Below are 19,784 nucleotides of genomic sequence, written 5' to 3'. Positions count from 1 at the left end.
GTAAGTACCCATCAACAGATGAATGGATAAACAAATTGTGGTACATACATACAAAGGAATACTATGCAACTATAAAGAATAATGAGGAGTTCAAGAAATATAGCATGCATGAATCTGGAGAGCATTATGCTGAGTGAAATAAGTCAACCAGAAAAGGATAAATATTTTATGGTCTTACTTTTATAAAAAGTCACGAATAGGTATACACAGAGAAAGCACTGTTCCTTGATGGTTACCAGGGATGGGAAGAGGAGATGGGGGAGTCACTTTCTAGGTAATAGACACTTGTTATCTTTGGTGATGGGAAAGGCAGTACCGAATATGGGTGAAGCCTGCGTAACTTGTCCAAGGTAAATGAAGACACTAAGAAGTATGCAGGAGTAAGGGAAATTTTGGGTAAATGCTGTGACATACAATTTTGCAACAACAATAATAACAATCAAAAGAAGTATGTGTATGGTTACATGTATGCATATATGTGTCTAGGAAGGCACATGTGAGTATATGGCTGTGCATGTACAGGTGTATCTGTAGCCATATGTATATACATGTTTATGTGCACTGCGTATGTATTCACATATACAATTAACCACATGGGGGCACAGTTATGGATACTTCCTAGAACTAACCAAACACCTCATGGGATTGGATTACTGGGTTTGAAGGCTTGGGACCATAGTCCAGTGGAACAACTCGATGAATTGGCACAACATAGTTCATGAAGATAGTGTTCTACACCCTAGTTTGGTGAGTAGCATTTGGGGTCTTAAAAGCTTGTGAGTAGCCATCTAGGATACAACTATTGATCTCTGCTTGTCTGGAACAAAAGGGAATGAAGGAAACCAAAGGCTCAAAGAAGACACTAGTCCACAGGAGTAATAGCCCGTATGAGCCACAGCCTCATGTAGTCTGAGACCAGAAGAACCAGATGGTGCCCAGCTACCAATACGATTGTTCTGACCAGGGACACAATAAAGGGTCCTGGATAGAAAGGGAGAAAATGTAGAATAAAGCTCAGATCCTAAAAAAGACCAGACTTACTGGACCGACAGAGACTACAGGAAACCCTGAGACTATGGCCCTAAGATACTCTTTGAACTTGGAACTGAAGCCACTCCCGGTGGCCACCTTTCATCCAAATAATAGACTGGGGTATAAAATAAGCAATCTCACACATAAACACTGTGCTCCATTAAATAATCTACTGTATGAGGTCAAACAGTCAACATTTACCCTAAAACGAAGATGAGAAACTAAGTAGGTGCAGGGAAGCTAGATTAATGGAAACAGAACAAACAGAATGGAAATAATGAGAATGTTGACACATTGTGAAAAATGTAATCAATGTCATGGAACAAGTTGTGTAAAAATTGCTAAATGGGAACCTAATTTGCTATTTAAACTTTCACCTAAAACACAATAAACTAAGTTTTTTAAAAAAAGATTAATCTGAAAAAAAAAAAAAGAAGAAACTGCATCCAAGAGAACAAAACGTGACACTCTAAAGGGTACAGAGTTTCTCTTTGTGGTGACGAAAACGTTCTAGAATTGACTGTGGTTATAGTTTACTGTATCTGTGGGTATACTAAAAACCATTGAGTTGTATACTTTAAATGAATTGCGTAGTGTGTAAATTATCTCTCAGTAAAATTGTTTTAAAAAAAAATCCATTTGAGGACGTGCTTGGCACACAGGGTGTTTCACCAAGAAAGATCAAGAATGGAGGCTAGAAACTGGAGCTCTGCCGAGCCCCAAACAGGTCTAGAGGAACCGCTCTGAACTCCAGAGGAATCACCGGTGTTGGCAAGCTGTGGGAGAGAGTGGGGGAAAAAACAGAACCGATAAAGTTTTTTTTTATTGTATCTGAGTTTTGGAAAAGTTATGATAATGTGTGAAAGATTTCGAGGAATTATTTGGGAGGGGAGGGGTAGCAATAGGTTTATGGAAAAATGAAAACATATGGAAATAAATGTATTCCTTAAAAAGAAAAAATTGTCTACTATGATACATCACTTCTACTCAACAGTGAAAAAAAAAAATGTCAAATGACTGATTTAACCAAAGATAAAGTTCGTCTGAGAGATTTAAATTCCCAAATAATGGAAGAGGAAGCTAACAGATAATATGTAAAAATGTTTTTTTAATTTAAAGAAATGTAACCATATTGTTGAGAAACATGGAGGAAGGTACCAGAAGAAATAGCTGAGAGAGTTGAAAATGGTTGCTTCTAGAGAGCACATAAATTAGAAAGAGAAAAATTTTCTTTATTTTCCCATATCCACATGATGACCACTATATATACTTTCAGAAATTTGATATATAAAATGAAACAGTTTGGCCTCAGTGCTATCCTCAATACTGGTATTACCTTGTTGATACTTGCTTTTCCATTAGTAGTCATATTATTAAGTTAACTGTGTATTATGAACATTCCACCACAACACATGGACACCTCTTCATCCTTCTTAATCATTGTATAGGATTCATTCTATGGATGTATCTTTTTTCTTCTTCTTTGTCATTCCTCCTTTTATACACATTTAGGATATTTTTGATATTTTTCTGTTAGCAGCAACACTTTGATGAACATCTTTGGTACATTTCTTTTGCACACATGAGCTGTATTTCCTTAGGTAACATTGCTATAAATGATACTGCCTGGTCAAAATGAACATTTTGTTAAAGATTTCCTCATTGTTTTCCAAAATGGTGGGCAAATTTAGACTCCTGCAAATCGTATTATCTACAGATAATTATAACAATGATTATTTCATGCAGTTTTTTTTTTCTTTTTATGGTTTTGTTGCATGAGCTAGAACTTCTAGAGAAAAAAATAACATGAATAGAAATAGAGGTTTTAATTACATTTTTCTTGAATTTAATAAGAATACTTGCTTGTCAGAACTCGTCTCTGGATAATAGTAAAAGAGGATATTTGGTTTTGTTTAATTTGTTGTGTTAAAGAAGAAACATTCTGGTTTTACTTAAGGAAGAGTTTTAGTCAGGAATCAATGCTAAATTGTATTTAATATGTTGGCATTTGTCAAGTTTTCATTGAATGCATATAGTCAATGGCCAGTAGACATATTCTTTGCTGTTTGAGTACTAGCAAGGCTACGGTAACATTCCACAGCAGAATAGTTATTATTTAGAAAGCTTAAGTGTAGAATTGTGCTCTGAATAAACACATTAATTTTTAAAACCAGAAACTGAATGTTGGCTTAACTGTGCTGAAAGTAAATTTCCTAAAGGCTTATAACTTTTTCTTACATATTGAAATACAGAAAACCACTTGCTTGACCTATTCAGGGAATTACTTAAAAAAAAAAAAAAATTATACCTGAGGACGTTTGTAAAGAAACATTTGCCACGTAGTCATATGTTTAAAAGACTGAAGAGTCCTTAGGAGCCTTTTCAATAAGAGCACGTTTGCGTTCCCTCCTTAGGGGCACCGCCATCGCAGGCATTGTGTTTGGCATCGTGTTTATCATGGGCGTCATTGCTGGAATCGCCATCTGCATTTGTATGTGCATGAAGAACAACCGCGGGACCCGCGTGGGCGTCATCAGGACCACCCGCATCAACGCCATCCCCTCCTTTCCAGGTTAGCGAACTGATTCCTCCTTCTAAAGGAAGAGTTAGAGTTGTTAGTTGTGCTCTAATGCTTGGAATGAGCAGAAAATATTAAAGACTCTCATTGAAATAATCTCCAAGGTTATGGGATATTTTCTAAGTAAATGTACATTGAAGCTCTAGCTTTGATGAAAGATTACTTAGATACAAGTAATAAAACCCATTTTGTATTTGAAGATACTCATATTTTCAATGGTTGTCTCAGACTATAATTGCCAGTCCGCCAGAGTTAAGATAAATAGACACTTCACACCCACTGTGTCTCCATGCCAGTACATTCTGGCAAATGATCCTAGACAAAGTGTAAGTTATGTGTCTGAATAACCTGGCATGTGATTTAATAGATAAATCTGTCTTGAAAAAAAGAACGGAAGAAAGCTGTGATCTGTTTCCTTTATGCAAAAGAGAACAGCTTTAGTATAATATTAAAATTTCCAACAAGGAGCAAAGGTAATGTATTAATAGTGTGGCAAGTATTTGTTGAGAACTTGCTAGATGTTCTGCATATAAATATATTGAGTTCATGCGACTCCATAAACAAAACATTGTATTTTTCATTAGATGATTTCAGTAGTGCTTTCTAAGTCAATCCATACATGTGCAATTTGACATATAAAAGGCAGTCAAGTTCTAAATTTAACACACCTGTAGGAGGATGATTTCCCATCCACGCTCGTGTCCTGTTAGTCTCTCTAGAAAAGGAACGGGGCAGGTTGCCTTCTACATGCAGTCTGCCCTGTGTAATTCTTCCTTCCTCCCCTTTTTTTCCATATCATCTTCAACGCAAGGGAGCACATTTTAAGTGAATAGGAGAATGACAATTTCTCCTGTTCCTCTTTTCATCCCAGGATGAAGTCTTGTGTCTTCTTCCGTATTGTATCTATACTTCTTTGGTTTCATCATACAGTCTCAGGGTATTAGAACCATTTGTATGGTAAGGCTTCCTCCCAAAGTTACATATTTCCACCCCAGACCTCTTTCCTGAATTTCAGATTCATACACCACACTGCCTATTAAACATCTGCACATGGATGTGTAATTAAAAAAAGAAAAAAAAAGTTGCCGTCAAGTCTGACTCATTGCGACCCCTTATGTGTCAGAGTAGAACTGTGCTCCTTAAGGTTTTCAATGGCGGTGATCTTTCAGAAGTAGATTGCCAGCCCTTTCTTCTGAGCCACCTCTGGGCGGACTCCAGCCTTTCATTTGACAACCAAATGCTTTAACATTTTGCGCCACCCAGGGACTCGGATGTCTAATAGATATCCTAAATTTAACATGTCTGAAGAGGAACTTTTGATCTTCCTCCACCAAAATCTTGCCTCACCCACAGCCTTCCCCATCTCACCCGACAGCATCTCCATCTTTCCAGTTGCTTAGGCCAAACACCTAGGAGTCATCCTACCAAACCCACATGCACTCTACCAGGGAAATTTGTCGGCTCCACCTTCAAAATATATTCAGTTATCTAATTACTTCTCATAATACCCACCTAGTGGAAGCCACCGTCAGCTCTCACTGCCATTAGTGTGATAGCATCCTAACTGGTCTCCCGCCTTGCACCCTCGGCCCCCTGGGGTCTATTCCCAATAGAGAGATCCTTTTAGAGTAGCTGTGAGATCCTATCACTCCTCTGCTCAGAGTCTTCCAGTGGCTCCTCATCTCACCTAGAGTAAGAGCCAAAGCTCTTTTACCCCTTTTAACCCAAACTAAAAGATGGAGTCTTTACAAGGGCCTCCAAGGCCCTGCATGAATTTGCCCATCTTTTTATTTCTCTGACCTCATTTCCTTCGACTCTCCCCTAGCTCACTCTGGCTCCAGTCACGCTCATTCATTTGCTGTTCCCTGAACACACAAGACACACTCCTACCTTGGGGCTTTGCCTGGAACACTAACTCCCTCACTTAATTCAAGCCTTTGATCAAAGGTCGTCTCTTGAATGAGGCTTGCTCCCATCACTCTAATATTGTAATGTGCCCCTCCCCACAGCACCCTAATCCTCCTTACCATCCTTTCTTTCCTTAGTGCTTTTTACCTTCTAAGACGTCATATAGTTTACCTAATCATTTTGCCTGTTGTTTATTGTCCATCACTTTGGCACATAGTAGGCACTCAACAAATATGACTGAATTAATGAAGAACACAACTCATGACAAGACTTGATTTAGTCATACTCCAATATCTAGGGACTTTACCTTCAATTTCATCCTGGAATATGTAGCTTTTATTCACTGCAGAAGCATTGTGCGCTCATGAGTCTTCCCAATTGCTAAGAATATTGTTGAAATGGGTATAATGATGTTAGGATTAAAGTATAAAGAAAAAATAGCTAGGATTATTTTTTATCCCACGCATTTTTCCGTGGGCCCACCCATAACCCACGGGAAGAACAGAGGAAAGGGGCGCATCAAAGAGAGGCATTAATGGGGAGAAGTTGTGGGGGGTGAATTCTGTAGGTAACGTTCCAGATATACTTTTGTTTGATCAAAAAAGTATAATTGAAAGAAATGTTTAAAAAAATTTTTTTAATTTTTTTAAATTTTATTTTCAGAGAAAATATACCCAGCAGATCATACCCCCATTCATCTATTTCTACATGTAAAGTTCAATGAAAAAGTTACATTCTTCACATTGTGTCACCGTTCTCACTATCTCACCCCATATTATTTTACCACCATTGACTTACACTCACTATCCCATAAACTACTCGTCTGTGCTTTAGAGTTACTGTTGTCAATTTGACCTGACATAGATGATTCTTTAAAAGACTGCAATGCTCAAGGCAAACATTCTTCAGTAATTCAGCTAAACTTTTATTTAGTTTAGAGATGACTTCAGGGGACAGTTTTGGTTTGAGGTTCAAAAATTTTCTCAAGACAACAGATCTGGGGGTTTCTCCATTCTCAGTGGGTTCATTAAGTCTGGATTCTATAAGAAATTTTAAATTCTGTCCCACATGTTTCCCTTTTTGACCAGGATTCATCTATTGAGTCCTTGCTCAAAACGTTCAGTGATGGTCGCTGGGCACCATCCAGTTCATCTGATCTCATGGCAAAGGAGTCAGTGGCTCCTGGGTATCCTTCTTCCTCTGCTGCTCCAGGTGAATAGAGACCAATGGTGGTATCTTGGATGGCAACTCACAAGCTTTTAAGACCCTCGGCACTACTTACCAAACTGGGGAGTAGAACAGAAACTCTAAAATCAGTGTTAGGCCAATTGGCTGGATAGTCCCAAGAAGCCATAACCCTAAGCCTTTAAACCAATAAGACTAATGATCCCATGCACTCTCTCTCTATATATATATTTTTGTTGTTGTTGTTGTTGGTTGTCATTGTTTTGAAATATTTTTAAAAAAATATTTTATATTTTATTTCACCCCTCTGTAAGTCTAAATTTTGAATTAAATTAGAATGTTGTTCTTGTGTGGCGTCAAGTCGATTACAACTCATAACAACCCTATAGGACAGTAGAACAGCCCCAATTAGAAAATATAAAATATCACTATTTTAATGTGAGATTTTGTGTTTTCTTGGGCTTGAGGTTTCTATTTTGTGCATGTAAACATGTTTTTAAAACATTTTCGTGGCATCATTTATACTGGCAGATCACAGCAGCATGTTGCATTCTCAGTAAATGCATTGTTCTCAGAACTGAATAATGCAAGAAACATAATGAACTTTCTGGTAAAAGCATTTTTACTGCAGTAGGGCGAGGTCTTCCAAAACATAATGTGCTTGATTAGTTCCCATTTCCTTCTCAAAATCACTAATTAAGCTTTTACTTAAAGGATAAGAAAATAACACATAATAGTATTGAATGCTTTTCAAAATCTTTCATCTGTGGAAGTACAGAATGTTTTTACTCACATTAATTAATTAACCCTGTGATACTTGAGATGATCATCCAACTTATTGTCCTACGGCCAGATAAATGAGTAGGAAGTAATTTAGCCAAGATTATCTTATCCTTCAGAGAAAGTGCTCAATGGGAACCTTACAGCGAATATCATTCGTCTGCATTAGGGAGGAGAGTACCAAAAAGGCGTCCTTCAGTTGCCACACCTGACCCTTTTTGGACAATGACCTTCCAAAATAAAGCTTTTCATTCCTGCCATGTCTACATTTTAGGTAAGATGAACAACTATCCTCTTTAACTGCAATTATTTTTAAAAGTCATCCATGTGAAGATAAGAATTATTTGTCAAGTCTTACTGGACATTTCTACTACTTTCCAGAACATCATTATAAACAATGGAAACGGAACATGTTCACCATTTTTAAAATAATAGGCTTAGAGGATGCTTACACTCCTAAAAGAAAATAATAAAGAAAAAATAAAATGAAAAAGCTTGACAAAGATATAAAAATCAAATGCTGACAAAAAAGGAAACAAGGGATGTCAATACTATCAAGAAAAATGAGATTTAAAGTACATTATGAATCCCCTGATAATAGATAGAAATAGATGTATAAATAGATGATAGATAGATAGGTAAACAATGGAGAAGAGGACGACCCTTCGTTATAGAATAATGCCAACTGATAAATATGTAAGGGAGGTGTGGATTGAAAGAACTATCGATAGATGATGAATTCGGGTGGGGACAGAGTAAGAATAAGACATTTTTATGGTCTTCAAGTGTCTCACCACAGATTTCTTATCAGTTACAAAGGGGAAAATAGTTACTACGCAATGGAGAAACCAGACAACATCTTGCCCAGGTCATCAAAAGTAACGTCACCAAAGATGGACAGAAGGACGTCATGTACTTTTGGGTGTGTTACTCTGAGGATGACACAAGGTCATGTATGTAGTATTTGTAGTATTCTGGCTAGGAGTTCACAACCTGAACAAAGCATGAGAAAATTTCTGACAAGCCCAAATTGCGGAACATTCTATAAATTAGCTAGCTTATAGTCTTCAAAAGCTCATGGAAATACTTTGTTAGGAAATCAAACCTTGCATCGAGTTCACAAACAAGAACAACCTTATTAGCATATATACTGAATGTAGGAAGGCCTTAAGGTACTCCTCAAATCTCATTAAAAAGCCCTTGTCATTGAGTCGATTCCAATTCATAGCAACCCTATAGGACAGAGTAGAACCGCCCCATAGGGTTTCCAAGGAGTGGCTGGCAGATTCCAACAGCCGACCTTTTGGTTAGCAGCCAAGCTCTTAACCACTGCAACACCAGGGCTCCCAAACCTCGTTAGACACCATAAACTCCTACTAAAGAGAACCCATATATTCGTACTGAGTATGACCAAAAAAAACCTCATCTGATGTGTAACTTCTTCACTCATCAAAAACTCATACTGGAGCAACTCTCTCTAAGTGTTGTGACTATGAAGATGCCTTCCTCTTGAAACTACAACTTATACTGGAGAGAAACAAAATAGATGCAGTGAACGTGGTCAAGGCTTCACCGAGAATACATTTTTCAGTATAAATCAGAGAATTCAAACATGAGAGAAACTATGGATTTCCTGAGAGTGATATAGCTTTCTTAGATGTCATATTAATTATACTTACAAAATTGATGCTGCAAGAAAACTTTCCGAATGTACAATATGTTGAAGTAGAACTAGCAAGGGTAGAATTTTAAAGAGTTTCGCTACAAATGGGAGGAGAAAATTGGAGTGAGCATGGAGTCAAGAGACTTTTTTTTCATTGAGTATCTTGAATTTTGCCAGTATTCTAATGGGAAAGATCCAGTATAAAAGGAAAAACTAATGACTCAGAAGATAAAGGGGGTCATTGAAAAGCAGTGCCCTTGAATACGTGAAAGAATGAGATCCAATACACACGTAGAGAGCCCAGTCTAAGATGGATTCAGGGACAGCATCAGAGCAGGGGGAAGGCAGTACGTAGGCAGAGAGGCAGTAACTTACAGGTTTGGTGGTGAGAATACGAGGATGCTGTCTTCTAATTGTGTCTGTTTTCTCAGTGAAACAAGAAACATGTCATCTGCTGAGAGTGAAGACAGTTAAGGAGGTATTTGAGGCTTAAGGACAGAGAAGAAAACATGAAACAGTAGTCTCAGAGAGTGGAGGAGTGAAATGCCTGCAGAGATGTATAATTTTCACACAATGCCAATGGCCACCATACGTAAAGAGTATAGAGTATGGTCATTTGTTTACTGTGAACTCAGTCAGCATGATTATGCATTTTTCTCCAGCCACATTCAGCTCTTGGGCACAGATCTAGGTTAGCCAAAGTGTTGGATTTAGTCACAGTTAGGTTTTTGCCAGGCAGTGGGGAGAGAAAGAGATAAGGGAGTTGATGCTAGGTGCTACGGAGTCATTTTATTGACGGACCATCAATCTAAGGTGAATAAAGAGGGATGTGAAGACACAAAATAGGTGCCATCAGTTTAAATTTTTTAAAAAGTGCCATCAGTAAATTGGACATCCAAGTGAGGTACAAGATTTGGTGGAATAGGTATTCTAGAAAAATAAAGGGTGATGGTCAGATTTACAAATTGGAATTTACAAAATAGTGCCGTTATTGGTTACAACAAGTCTGAGAAGAAAAAAATTGTTGTTAGTTGCTGTCAAGTCAGCAACTGCATGTAGAACAGAACAAAATTGTGCCCCCTTCTCTCATCTTCACAATCGTTGGTATGCTCGAGTCCATTGTTCTGGCCACTGTGTGTTTTAAGGGCCTTCCAACCTAGGAGGCTCATGTTCCAATGCTATTTTGGACAATATTCTGTTGTTATGCACAGCGTTTTCACTGGCTAACTTTTGGAAGTAGATCACCAGGCCTTTCTTCCTAGACTACCTTAGTCTGGACGCTCCACTAAAACCTCCAGGTCAACTATGAGTGACCCTGCTGGTATGTGAAATACCGGTGGCATAGTTTCCATTATCATAGCAATGCACAAGCCACCACAGTCCAACAAACTGACGGACAGTGATTAGAGAAAAAGAATATTGAAGGGAAAAAGTCAAGGGACTGAAGAGCAGGATTACATAGATGTTGAAATTGCCAAGAATGGTAACAGAAGTCGTGAGGGAGAGAAAGACGCTGGGCCCTATACGAAATCTTCAGTGAACAAGGGCTTAGGGCAGAAAGGACCACAGACATTGATAACAAAGAACAGTAGAAAGTAGTATAATGTCATGGCCTGTGCTACAAAAAAGATGAGGTTTTTATAGGGGGAGAATAGACAATGGTTTGGAAAATGGCAGCGAGGAGCGCAGAGAACACCCAGCGCACCTCCAGGCCCTGTGGTTTGTAGGATGTAAGAAAACAAAAACAGCTCCAAAGCGGGAGTACTGCAGAAGAAGCCATTCTCTCACGGAAAATCAGATTTAAATTAGAGTAGAAAGGTGAAGTGAAGTCGCTTCCACTCTGTGAGATAACTCACACATTCTTCTCTCTTCTCAAAACTCAAAAAAACTCCCAGCCCTTCTCACTCTCTGCGGTATTTCTCAGCAGATCCTGTTTCTCTGAGAAAATAGGCACAATCAGAAGATAACTTCCTCATATTCTGAGTCACAGTGATGTGGTGTAGGGAATGATGGGAGGCCTTTCCTGATGACGGACTTTGTGTTCCACAGAGCACGGTGAAAGGTGGTTGGGGAAAGCTGGGAAAATTGATCAGATTAGATGTGCCAAGCCTTCCACAGTTAAGGATCTACAATGAGGAGTATTTTGTGAGCTTGTCCTTTTCACGGTGACAGAGGCATGTAAAACATGATGGATGGTGGTCCTTATCTATAAACCAGGGATAATAAGAGCATCTGTGTTCTAGGATTGCTGTGAGAATACTGTGTTACGGTGCATGTGAAGGCCTAGCATAGTTCCTAGCCAACAATGAATGTGTAGAGAATGCTAACTATTGGTTGGAATTAAACTAGGGGGACTAAAGTTTTTCTAATACACCAGAACCATGTCTTGAATCCTAACATTGCCCTTGGGGCATAGGGCCACCATTGCCAAGGAAGATGATCTGATCACTCTACCCTCATGTTATTTAAACTGTTCTAAACAATAGGAAATATTAGGAAGGTACCTAGTTCATGCTATGAAAGTAGCATAACTTTGGTCCCTTTATCTGATATCAGAAAAAAGACAATAATCAAAATCATTCAATAATAAAGATGAAAATCCCAATATATCAACACATCAATTGTATTCAGAGAATAGAGAAGGCTTTTCTCTGTAATGGCGCCCTGGTGGTGCAGTGGTTAAGAGCTAGGCTGCTCGCTAAAAGGTGGGCAGTTCAAATCCACCAGCCAGTCCTTGGAAACCCTATAGGGCGGTTTTCCTCTGTCCCATAGGGTCACTGTAAGTCAGAATTGACTCAACGGCAATGAGTTTTTTCTCTGTAATACAGAATAATACCCACTGCCATCGAGTGGATTCCGACTTATAGCGACCCTATAGGACAGAGAGGAATTGCCCCATAGGGTTTCCAAGGAGCTACTGGTGGATTCGAACTGCCGACCGTTTATTTAACAGCTGTAGCTCTTAACCACTGTGCCACTAGGGCTCCAAAGCGGAGTAATAGAAGATATCAATGTATCATCTCCATAGATGCCAAAAATTAATTTGTCAAAATTTGATAGCCATTCATTTTCGACATCCTTTTAGTAAACATACACACCTGCACTCAAACGCACACACACACAAAGGAATGCAGGTGTGTCTCCTTAACACAACACAGACTCCATTCTAAACCAACGGCCAACAGCAGATTTTATGAGGACTCACTGGCAAAATTTCAATCATAACATGAACTAAAACAATGCTGAAAAGTTCACAGTATTTAAACACATTTTAACATTATTTTGAAGTTCTGGGTAATGCAATAAAATGAAAAATAATAAAAAAGAAATACACATCTTGGGGGGGAAAAAAAGAATATGTGAAAGGTTGGCTCCCCAAAATATCCCCAAGACAATCTGCTGATAAGACAAAGCTGTCAGGGTGAGCACTACCTTGACAGAGTCTATGTAACATCTCAGAGTATAAAGGGCAAAGTCAAGATGTTTATGAGGTTCTGAAGTCTTGCTTAAAGCAGGTATTTCAATACCTCCTTGATTAGGATTGGGTAAGGAGCCCTGGTGGTGCATCTGTTAAGCACTCAGCTGCTAACCAAAAGGTTGGCGGTTCTACCCCACCAGCAGCTCGGAGGGAAAAAATGTGACAGTCTGCTTCCATAAAGATTACAGCCTTGGAAACCCAATGGGGCAGTTCTACTCTGTCCTATAGTGTCACTGAGTAGGAATCCACTCGTCGACAACGGATATAATAGTTTAGAATTAGTGGACACAGAAAAGTGAGATTTTGAAGCAGGGGTTCAAAGAGCGTTTGGTGCAAAAACTGTCATTCCAGGCTTTCTGTTGAAGAGTTGATGAGCCTTTCAGAAGTTCCCTGGAATGAATAATAAACACATCCTGGAATGAGTCTTTCTGAGCAAGATTTTCCTAAAATAGTTATGTTGATGAAGTCAGTGGAATAGTACAGTGATGTTCATGCAGAGAGTAAGCTGTGTAGATGATTTCAATTTACAGATCCTAAAGATCATTATTTTCAGATGTTATATTTTTTATGACTAGAAAATTAAAGAGACTGAGAATGCCGACAGATGACAAAATTCAGTAACATAAAATACTAAGTTGATAAAAATAGAAATCAGTGACAGTCATACGTACCAGCTGTCACTACACCGGGGAGCTGGTGTACAGATGAAAACTGATAGGTGCAAAGTTCCAAGCATATTATTTAGAACATACCAGGCACTTAATAAATGATAGCTACTATATTAGTAAACACCACAACGATGGAGTCAAACATACCCAATGATCATGAAGATGCCAAAGGACCAGGCAGCGTTTCATTCTGTTATACCTAAGGTCACCATGAGTCGGAGCCAACTCGACCCCAACAACATCATATTAGTATAACATGTACTGAAATACCTAAACACAGTAACAACAAAATACACAAATATTTAGTAATAATTTATTAAGAAAAATATTAAGGAACCCAACACTAATTGCAGAACCTATACACAGTTCTGAAAATTAGATGCTCCAAAACCAAAACTTTCAACAATCACGTGAAATAGGAATTTGTATCCTATTCCTACCAGTGAGAAAAATGAAGCTCAGATAGGTTAAGAAATTTGCGTAGGTTATACAAAACGTAAGTGGTGGATATGAGATTTAAGTTGTATATATCTTAACTCATTAACTATACAAAGAAAAAAACTGTACAGTTTTATAGAGAAAAAAATCAAGAAGAAAATATATTGAAAAAAATACATACTGCAACCATTTCAACACTTTCTAAATTAATGTATAGTTTTATTTCAAAATCAATGTAATTCTTATTAATTTTTCTTAGAACACATTAATCCTGAATTTCATCTAAAAGAAGAAATAATAATATTAGAGATTATCTTAAAAAGTAAGTCATGAGGGTCGTCAGTTCTGATATTAAAACAATGTAAAAGAAAAAAAGAGAGAGAGAGACACCGAAGTCATTGAAAGAGAACGGGTAAATTTGAATTTTATGTATTCTAAAGGGGGATCACAAAACAATGGGAAAGGTGAAGATTATTAAAGAGGGAGTGTCTTAGCTATCTATTGCTTCCGTAACCAAAAAAATAGCACAAGTAGGTGGCTTTCAAGAACAGAATTTATTGTCTCACAGTTTTGGAGGTTAGAAGTCCAAATCAGAGTAGTGACTCTAGGGGAGGGTCCTTCCTTGTCAGTAGCCCCATGAGTTCCTTTGTATTCCTTGGCCTCTATCTTTCCCCTGTGTGTCTCTGTATCTATTCTGTTCTTTTTATAACTCAGAAAGTGATTAGGTTTAGGATCCACCCTACTCTGGGATGACCTCATTAACATACAAAAAGAAAAACCTATTTACAAACAGGATCACATCCACAGAAACAGGGGCCAGGACTTCAACACACATTTTGAGGAGGACACAATATTCCAGTATAATTGGAAGCATTTAGACAATTTGGCTTAACCAAAATTAAGAACTTAGAAAAAATAAATGTTGATGCAAAAATACACCAAATAAGATAACATATGTAAGGAAGCATTAAGTATATAAGTTTAAACGGAAATGTGAGCAATCAGTTGGATATGGATCAGATATGTGAAAAAGAAGCCAAATTTTTCAGCTTGGGAACAACAAGGAAGAGATGAAAAAGATGAAGATCGATATATTTTGTTATATACATTTCGTAAAAATAGTAAAATGAAATAAATCATTTTGATAAAGAGTTTCTATTAAAAGAAAAGATATATAATCACGTAGCCTTAATTATATTGTTATCTTAATTTTATCTTCATTCTCATTAAGGTTTCAGTTTATGAACTATTAGTTAAGAACAAATAGTAGACAAGATGTGGAAAAATGGTAAACCTCGCAATTAATCAAAGAAATGAAAAATAAAGAGCTATATTTTTCATTTATTCAATTAGCAAAATTTTAAATGACAGTGCACCTATATGCCTTGCTACCACCATTATAAGGTGAAGCAATTCTTTTTGAATTGTTTGAAAATAGCTTCATAATGTGCTCTAAAGCACCAGAACACACATGTTATTTAAGCCAGTTAGTCAATTCCTGGAAGAGTAATTCAAAATAATAAAAGTCTGTGTGTAAGAAGATATTCATCACATTTATAATATTAAAAAAAATTAAGAGTAATCTCAAAGTAAGTGAATGGTCGGTGGGATAGTATGCAGCCATTAATAATAAAGTTTATGAAGATTTTGTAGCAGCTTGGAAAACATTTGTGCTGTTAAATAAGGTGAAAAGTATATATAGTTTTATATGACTGCAAAGATATAAATACACGAACAGAAATGGAAAACAACTAAAGTATATACTACATAATATATTAATTTATATAGTATAATTATTCATATATTATTTGAATGTATTAATTTTATATTAATATACAAAGATATTACATATTATATAAAGATATTATTTTCCTGTTTCCAATTTTTCTGTAATGTTGCATAGTTTCTAAACACCATGCACCTTCCCCCCCAACACTCATTTTGGAGATGTTGGCCTGCATGGGCTGAAAACACAAAATTATCTCTCTGAATTTCACAGCACCCCCAATCTTTTTAACATTGTAAGAAAAAAATTTAAATAGTTGCCATTGAGTTGATCCCAACTCATGGAGACTCATGTGTGTCAGAGTAGAGCTGTGTTCTATAAGGTTTTCAATAACTGAATTTTCAGATGTAGATTGCCAGACTTTTCTTCTGTGGCACCTCTGGTTGGCCTCAAACTTCCAACCTTTTGGTTAGCAGCTGAACACTTAACTGTTTGCCACTCAGGGACTCTTTTAATAATCAGATATTGTGAATAAATGGATATTTACTCTACTTAACTCAAAAACATTGGAATATCAGTTGTGAAAGAATGTCAAAGGCCCATAGCTCCAGCTTCATCTATTCATTTTTTAAAATGATTCAATATGTGTGAAAGAACAGAACCTCTTAGGTTATTCAGGAATTCTAAAACATCCCTCAAAGAGTTTTTGTTGTTGTTTGTTTGGGGTTCTTTTTGTTTTTCTTTTTAGTGAAACCTTATCTGCAAAGAAAAAAAATGGTACCATCCACAATTATACAATATTATTTCAAAATGCCTTCCAGTGGTTAATATTATTAAAGATACTCCATGTTTATTTCATAATGAGTCATCCTCAAAATATCACTCTTCAGAATTATATTACCACTTTATCAAAATTCAACAGTTAGATGAACGAAAGAACACTGTTTCTTATCTTAGAGTTTCATGTTCAACATGCAGCTGTATAAACCACAGGGATTCTCATTGAAAAATGCTCCAGCAGTTTTTCTGCAGATGGCAAAATATAAACGCTTTGTTACCAACACATAAATATACGCTATGACTTCATGACAGAGAATGATGTCGAGTGGGAGGCAGGGAGATGCTTCAACATAAAAACAATGTAGAAACACGTGCTTGTAAGAAGCCGTTGAATGGGTATCCCGCTGTAACTTTCTATTTTACAGGGAGGCTGTAGGGTTATATTTCTTGGATTGGGTGAGGTTTATTATAAACCTCTTTGTCTCAGTTCTCCTACGCATAATGAAGCAAAGGAGTAGGTGTGATGCAGAAGGCATGAGTGTTTCAACTCCATAGGAGTAGTTCACCTTGTTATAGAAAACAGAGCTTGCAGTAGCCGGGCTTCCCTGGGTCAGGGAGGCATCCTGAAGGAGCAGTGGAGAAGCTGTACACATGGTTGCTGTGTTCTTTACAGGGCTGTGTCCTCTGCCGGGAGCCTGCTCAACGCACTGGAGACTTGCAAAGCTTAAGACCCAGTTAGTTGTCATCGAGTCAATTCTGACTCGTGTGCAGAGTAGAACTGCTCCATAAGATTTTCAAGGCTGTGGCCATTCTGAAGCCTTCACTCACCAGAGCAGTGCTGAGGGACGGCCCACCCAGTTCTGCGGCTCCATCTTCCTCTTGGCTGGGGTTACTCAATTTGACTTCTTCACATCCTCTGAGTACAGGGAGAGCAGTCAGCTGCCCAGAGCATGGAGCTCCTGGTCAAGAGAGGTGAGCGTATGGAATCCAGGAGCAAACACAATTGTATCGGCATGTAGATCGCGACTCTGAGTTTGTGTGTGCATGTTTATCAGAAGACTATCATAATTTTATTGTAAGCGCACAGTTCAGAAGATGTTTAGAAGTAAGTTTTTTAAAATGTTCCTTGCTTTTTCTTTTTGTTTTTCTTTTTTCTTCCATTCCAATCTTTAAAGTCTGGCCGTTTATTTGCATTATTACGACCCTAGCTTTGTGAATGGAGCCCCTTGGTGGTTACAATGGTTAAGGCATTTGGCTGCTAACTGAAAGATTGTAGGTTCAAGTCCACCCAGCAGTGCCTCAGAAGAAAGGCCTGGTGATCTACTCTCAAAAAATCAGCCTTGAAAACAATATGGAGCACAGTTCTGCTCTGACACACATTGGATGGGTGGACAGCAGTGGGGAGAGGGAGTCGAATCGACTCAACAGCAACTGGTTTTTTTTAGCCTTGTGATTGAAGCTACATTCACAGTAAACAATTAAGGCATGTCAGTTCTCAAGTAGAACAAAAATCTTAATGATTCTTCAGCTATTGGGGAATCCTCAGCACCCGGGCTGTGCTGAGGGGTTTCTGAGGCATTGCAGAATTATTTGGCTTTTGAAATCATGGATAAATTTCACCCCACAGAGTACTTCTTACCCAACCCTGGAGGTGGGATTGAGATCACTGTAGAATAGATATCTACACATAGTCGTATTAGAGTGTATTATGTGTGCTTTAAATACACCTCAATGTATATTATGGAAAAAATTAAGAAAATTCCCCAATTAAGATTTAGAAGATTGAACTCATTATCTCCCTTCCCAAATCTGCTTGCTTATTTCTGTAATGGCACCACTGCCCTCCCAGTCACGGAGGCCTGATACCTCGATGCCTTCTTTCACCTTCCACCTCTTTCTCCACATGTCCAGTCATCACCTAAGCATTTGTTGCTTAAGGTCTCTCGTGCTTTTTTTTTTCCCTCACTGCCACGTTGTTATTGTTATTAGCTACTGTGGAGTTGGCCCCTGACTCGTGACAACGCCCTACACAACAGGGTCCTGAAACACTGCCCAGTCCTGAGCCATCCCCCTGGTCAGTTGCAGATCAGACCATTATGGGTCCACAGGGTTTTCACGGGCTAATTTTTGGAAGTAGATAGCCAGGCCTTCCTTCCTGGTCTGTCTTAGTCTGGAAGCCCCCCCCTGAAACCTGTGTAGCATCATAGCAACACGAAAGCCTCCCCTGACAGAAGGGTGGTGGCTGCACATGAGGTGCATTGGCCAGGAATTGAACCCAGGTCTCCCATGTGGAAGGTGAGAATTCTACCCCTGGAATGCCAGTGCCTCCATGGAGGACCTAATAACCCCTCACGTATGCTGTCACATCATCTCACCTTTTCTTCAGTCCATCTCAGTCCACATTGCTGAGAGTCATCTTCCCAAAGAGCAGCACCAGGCTTGTCACCGTCCTATTCAAACGTCCCTGGTAACCCTGAATCACACATTCCTTATGTCACTTTCAAAGCCCACCATGATGGTGATACGACCAGACGCCTCAGTATCTTTTCTCGTTCTCCTCTTCATATATATTTTGCTTGAACAAAAGTGCTCTCCTGCTGATGAGCTTTTTCTCAAGTTTGAATTGCCTCTTAGCCCCATCTCTAGCGGCCTCTTCAGCATTGCATCATATTCCCAAGAAACTCTCTCCAAGCCACCAATTCTAAACATTCTGGCTCATGGCACATCATATAGCCCTCACCTTTTCATACATACACATCATTGACCTGATAAAACTAAGCTTTTTGCAGGCAAAAATCCTGTCCCCTCCCAAAGAACGTAGCCCAGTGGCTTACAACAGTAGACACTCAACATTTGCTACCTGACTGATGCTGTTGTCATTTTCTTTTTCAGTAGCGCCACCACCCTATAGCTGTGATCATGAGCTGGAATACTCCGCAGACTTGCCTCCACCCTACTCTCCAACACCACAGGCTTCAGCACAGCGCTCACCGCCTCCTCCTTATCCTGGAAATTCAAGGAAATAATCCAACTCCCAGAGCAGAATACATGGCCATTGGTGGTCTTGCCCAGAACAGAAATGCCTCTACTTAGAAACAGGTGGGAGAGGATTGCTCTACGGAATTCTTTTTTGGGGTCAGACAGTATTTCAGGTGGAAGGTCCAGACTAGGAGATAAAGGTTTTCTACCCTGCTCAGTTTGAGTCCAGTTGTTTGTGTCCCACTGACTCAAACATACCAAGGATCATGAAGATGGCTCAGGACCGGGCAGTGTTTCATCGTTATACATGGGGTCACCGTGAGTCGGAGCCGACCTGACGGCAGCTACTACCACCACCCCCTGCTCAGACCTGACCCCATCTGTAGGTACCAACTTTTAGGAGATTTGCTGGTCAGTGTCATTCAGAGAAGAGTAATGAGAGTGACAGCACGTCTGAAAATCATGTTGTTTGAGGAATAGATGGCAACAGCAACACCGATCCTGGAAAAGAGAAGATACATGTAGGACAGGAAAATGGCTCCACTTACACAAACAGCTTCATCTGTGTA

General features: G+C 38.7%; 1 protein-coding gene across 1 annotated transcript in view; it reads left to right on the top strand.

Moving 5' to 3' along the window:
- CYYR1 (cysteine and tyrosine rich 1) overlaps window positions 1–19,393 on the top strand; it is a 128,778-nt gene extending 109,385 nt beyond the window's left edge. The window contains 2 exon segments of the mRNA XM_012554139.2: window positions 3,447–3,604; window positions 19,129–19,393. Coding sequence (XP_012409593.2) covers window positions 3,447–3,604; window positions 19,129–19,262 — 292 coding nt within the window. The 3' untranslated portion in view covers window positions 19,263–19,393.
- The last annotated feature ends 391 nt before the right edge of the window (window positions 19,394–19,784 follow it).

This window comes from Trichechus manatus, unplaced genomic scaffold (assembly GCF_000243295.1).
Source record: "Trichechus manatus latirostris isolate Lorelei unplaced genomic scaffold, TriManLat1.0 scaffold00012, whole genome shotgun sequence".
NCBI classification, from domain to species: domain Eukaryota; kingdom Metazoa; phylum Chordata; class Mammalia; order Sirenia; family Trichechidae; genus Trichechus; species Trichechus manatus.
The sequence above is the reverse complement of the archived record's forward strand: the minus strand, read 5'-3'. Positions and strand labels throughout refer to the sequence as shown.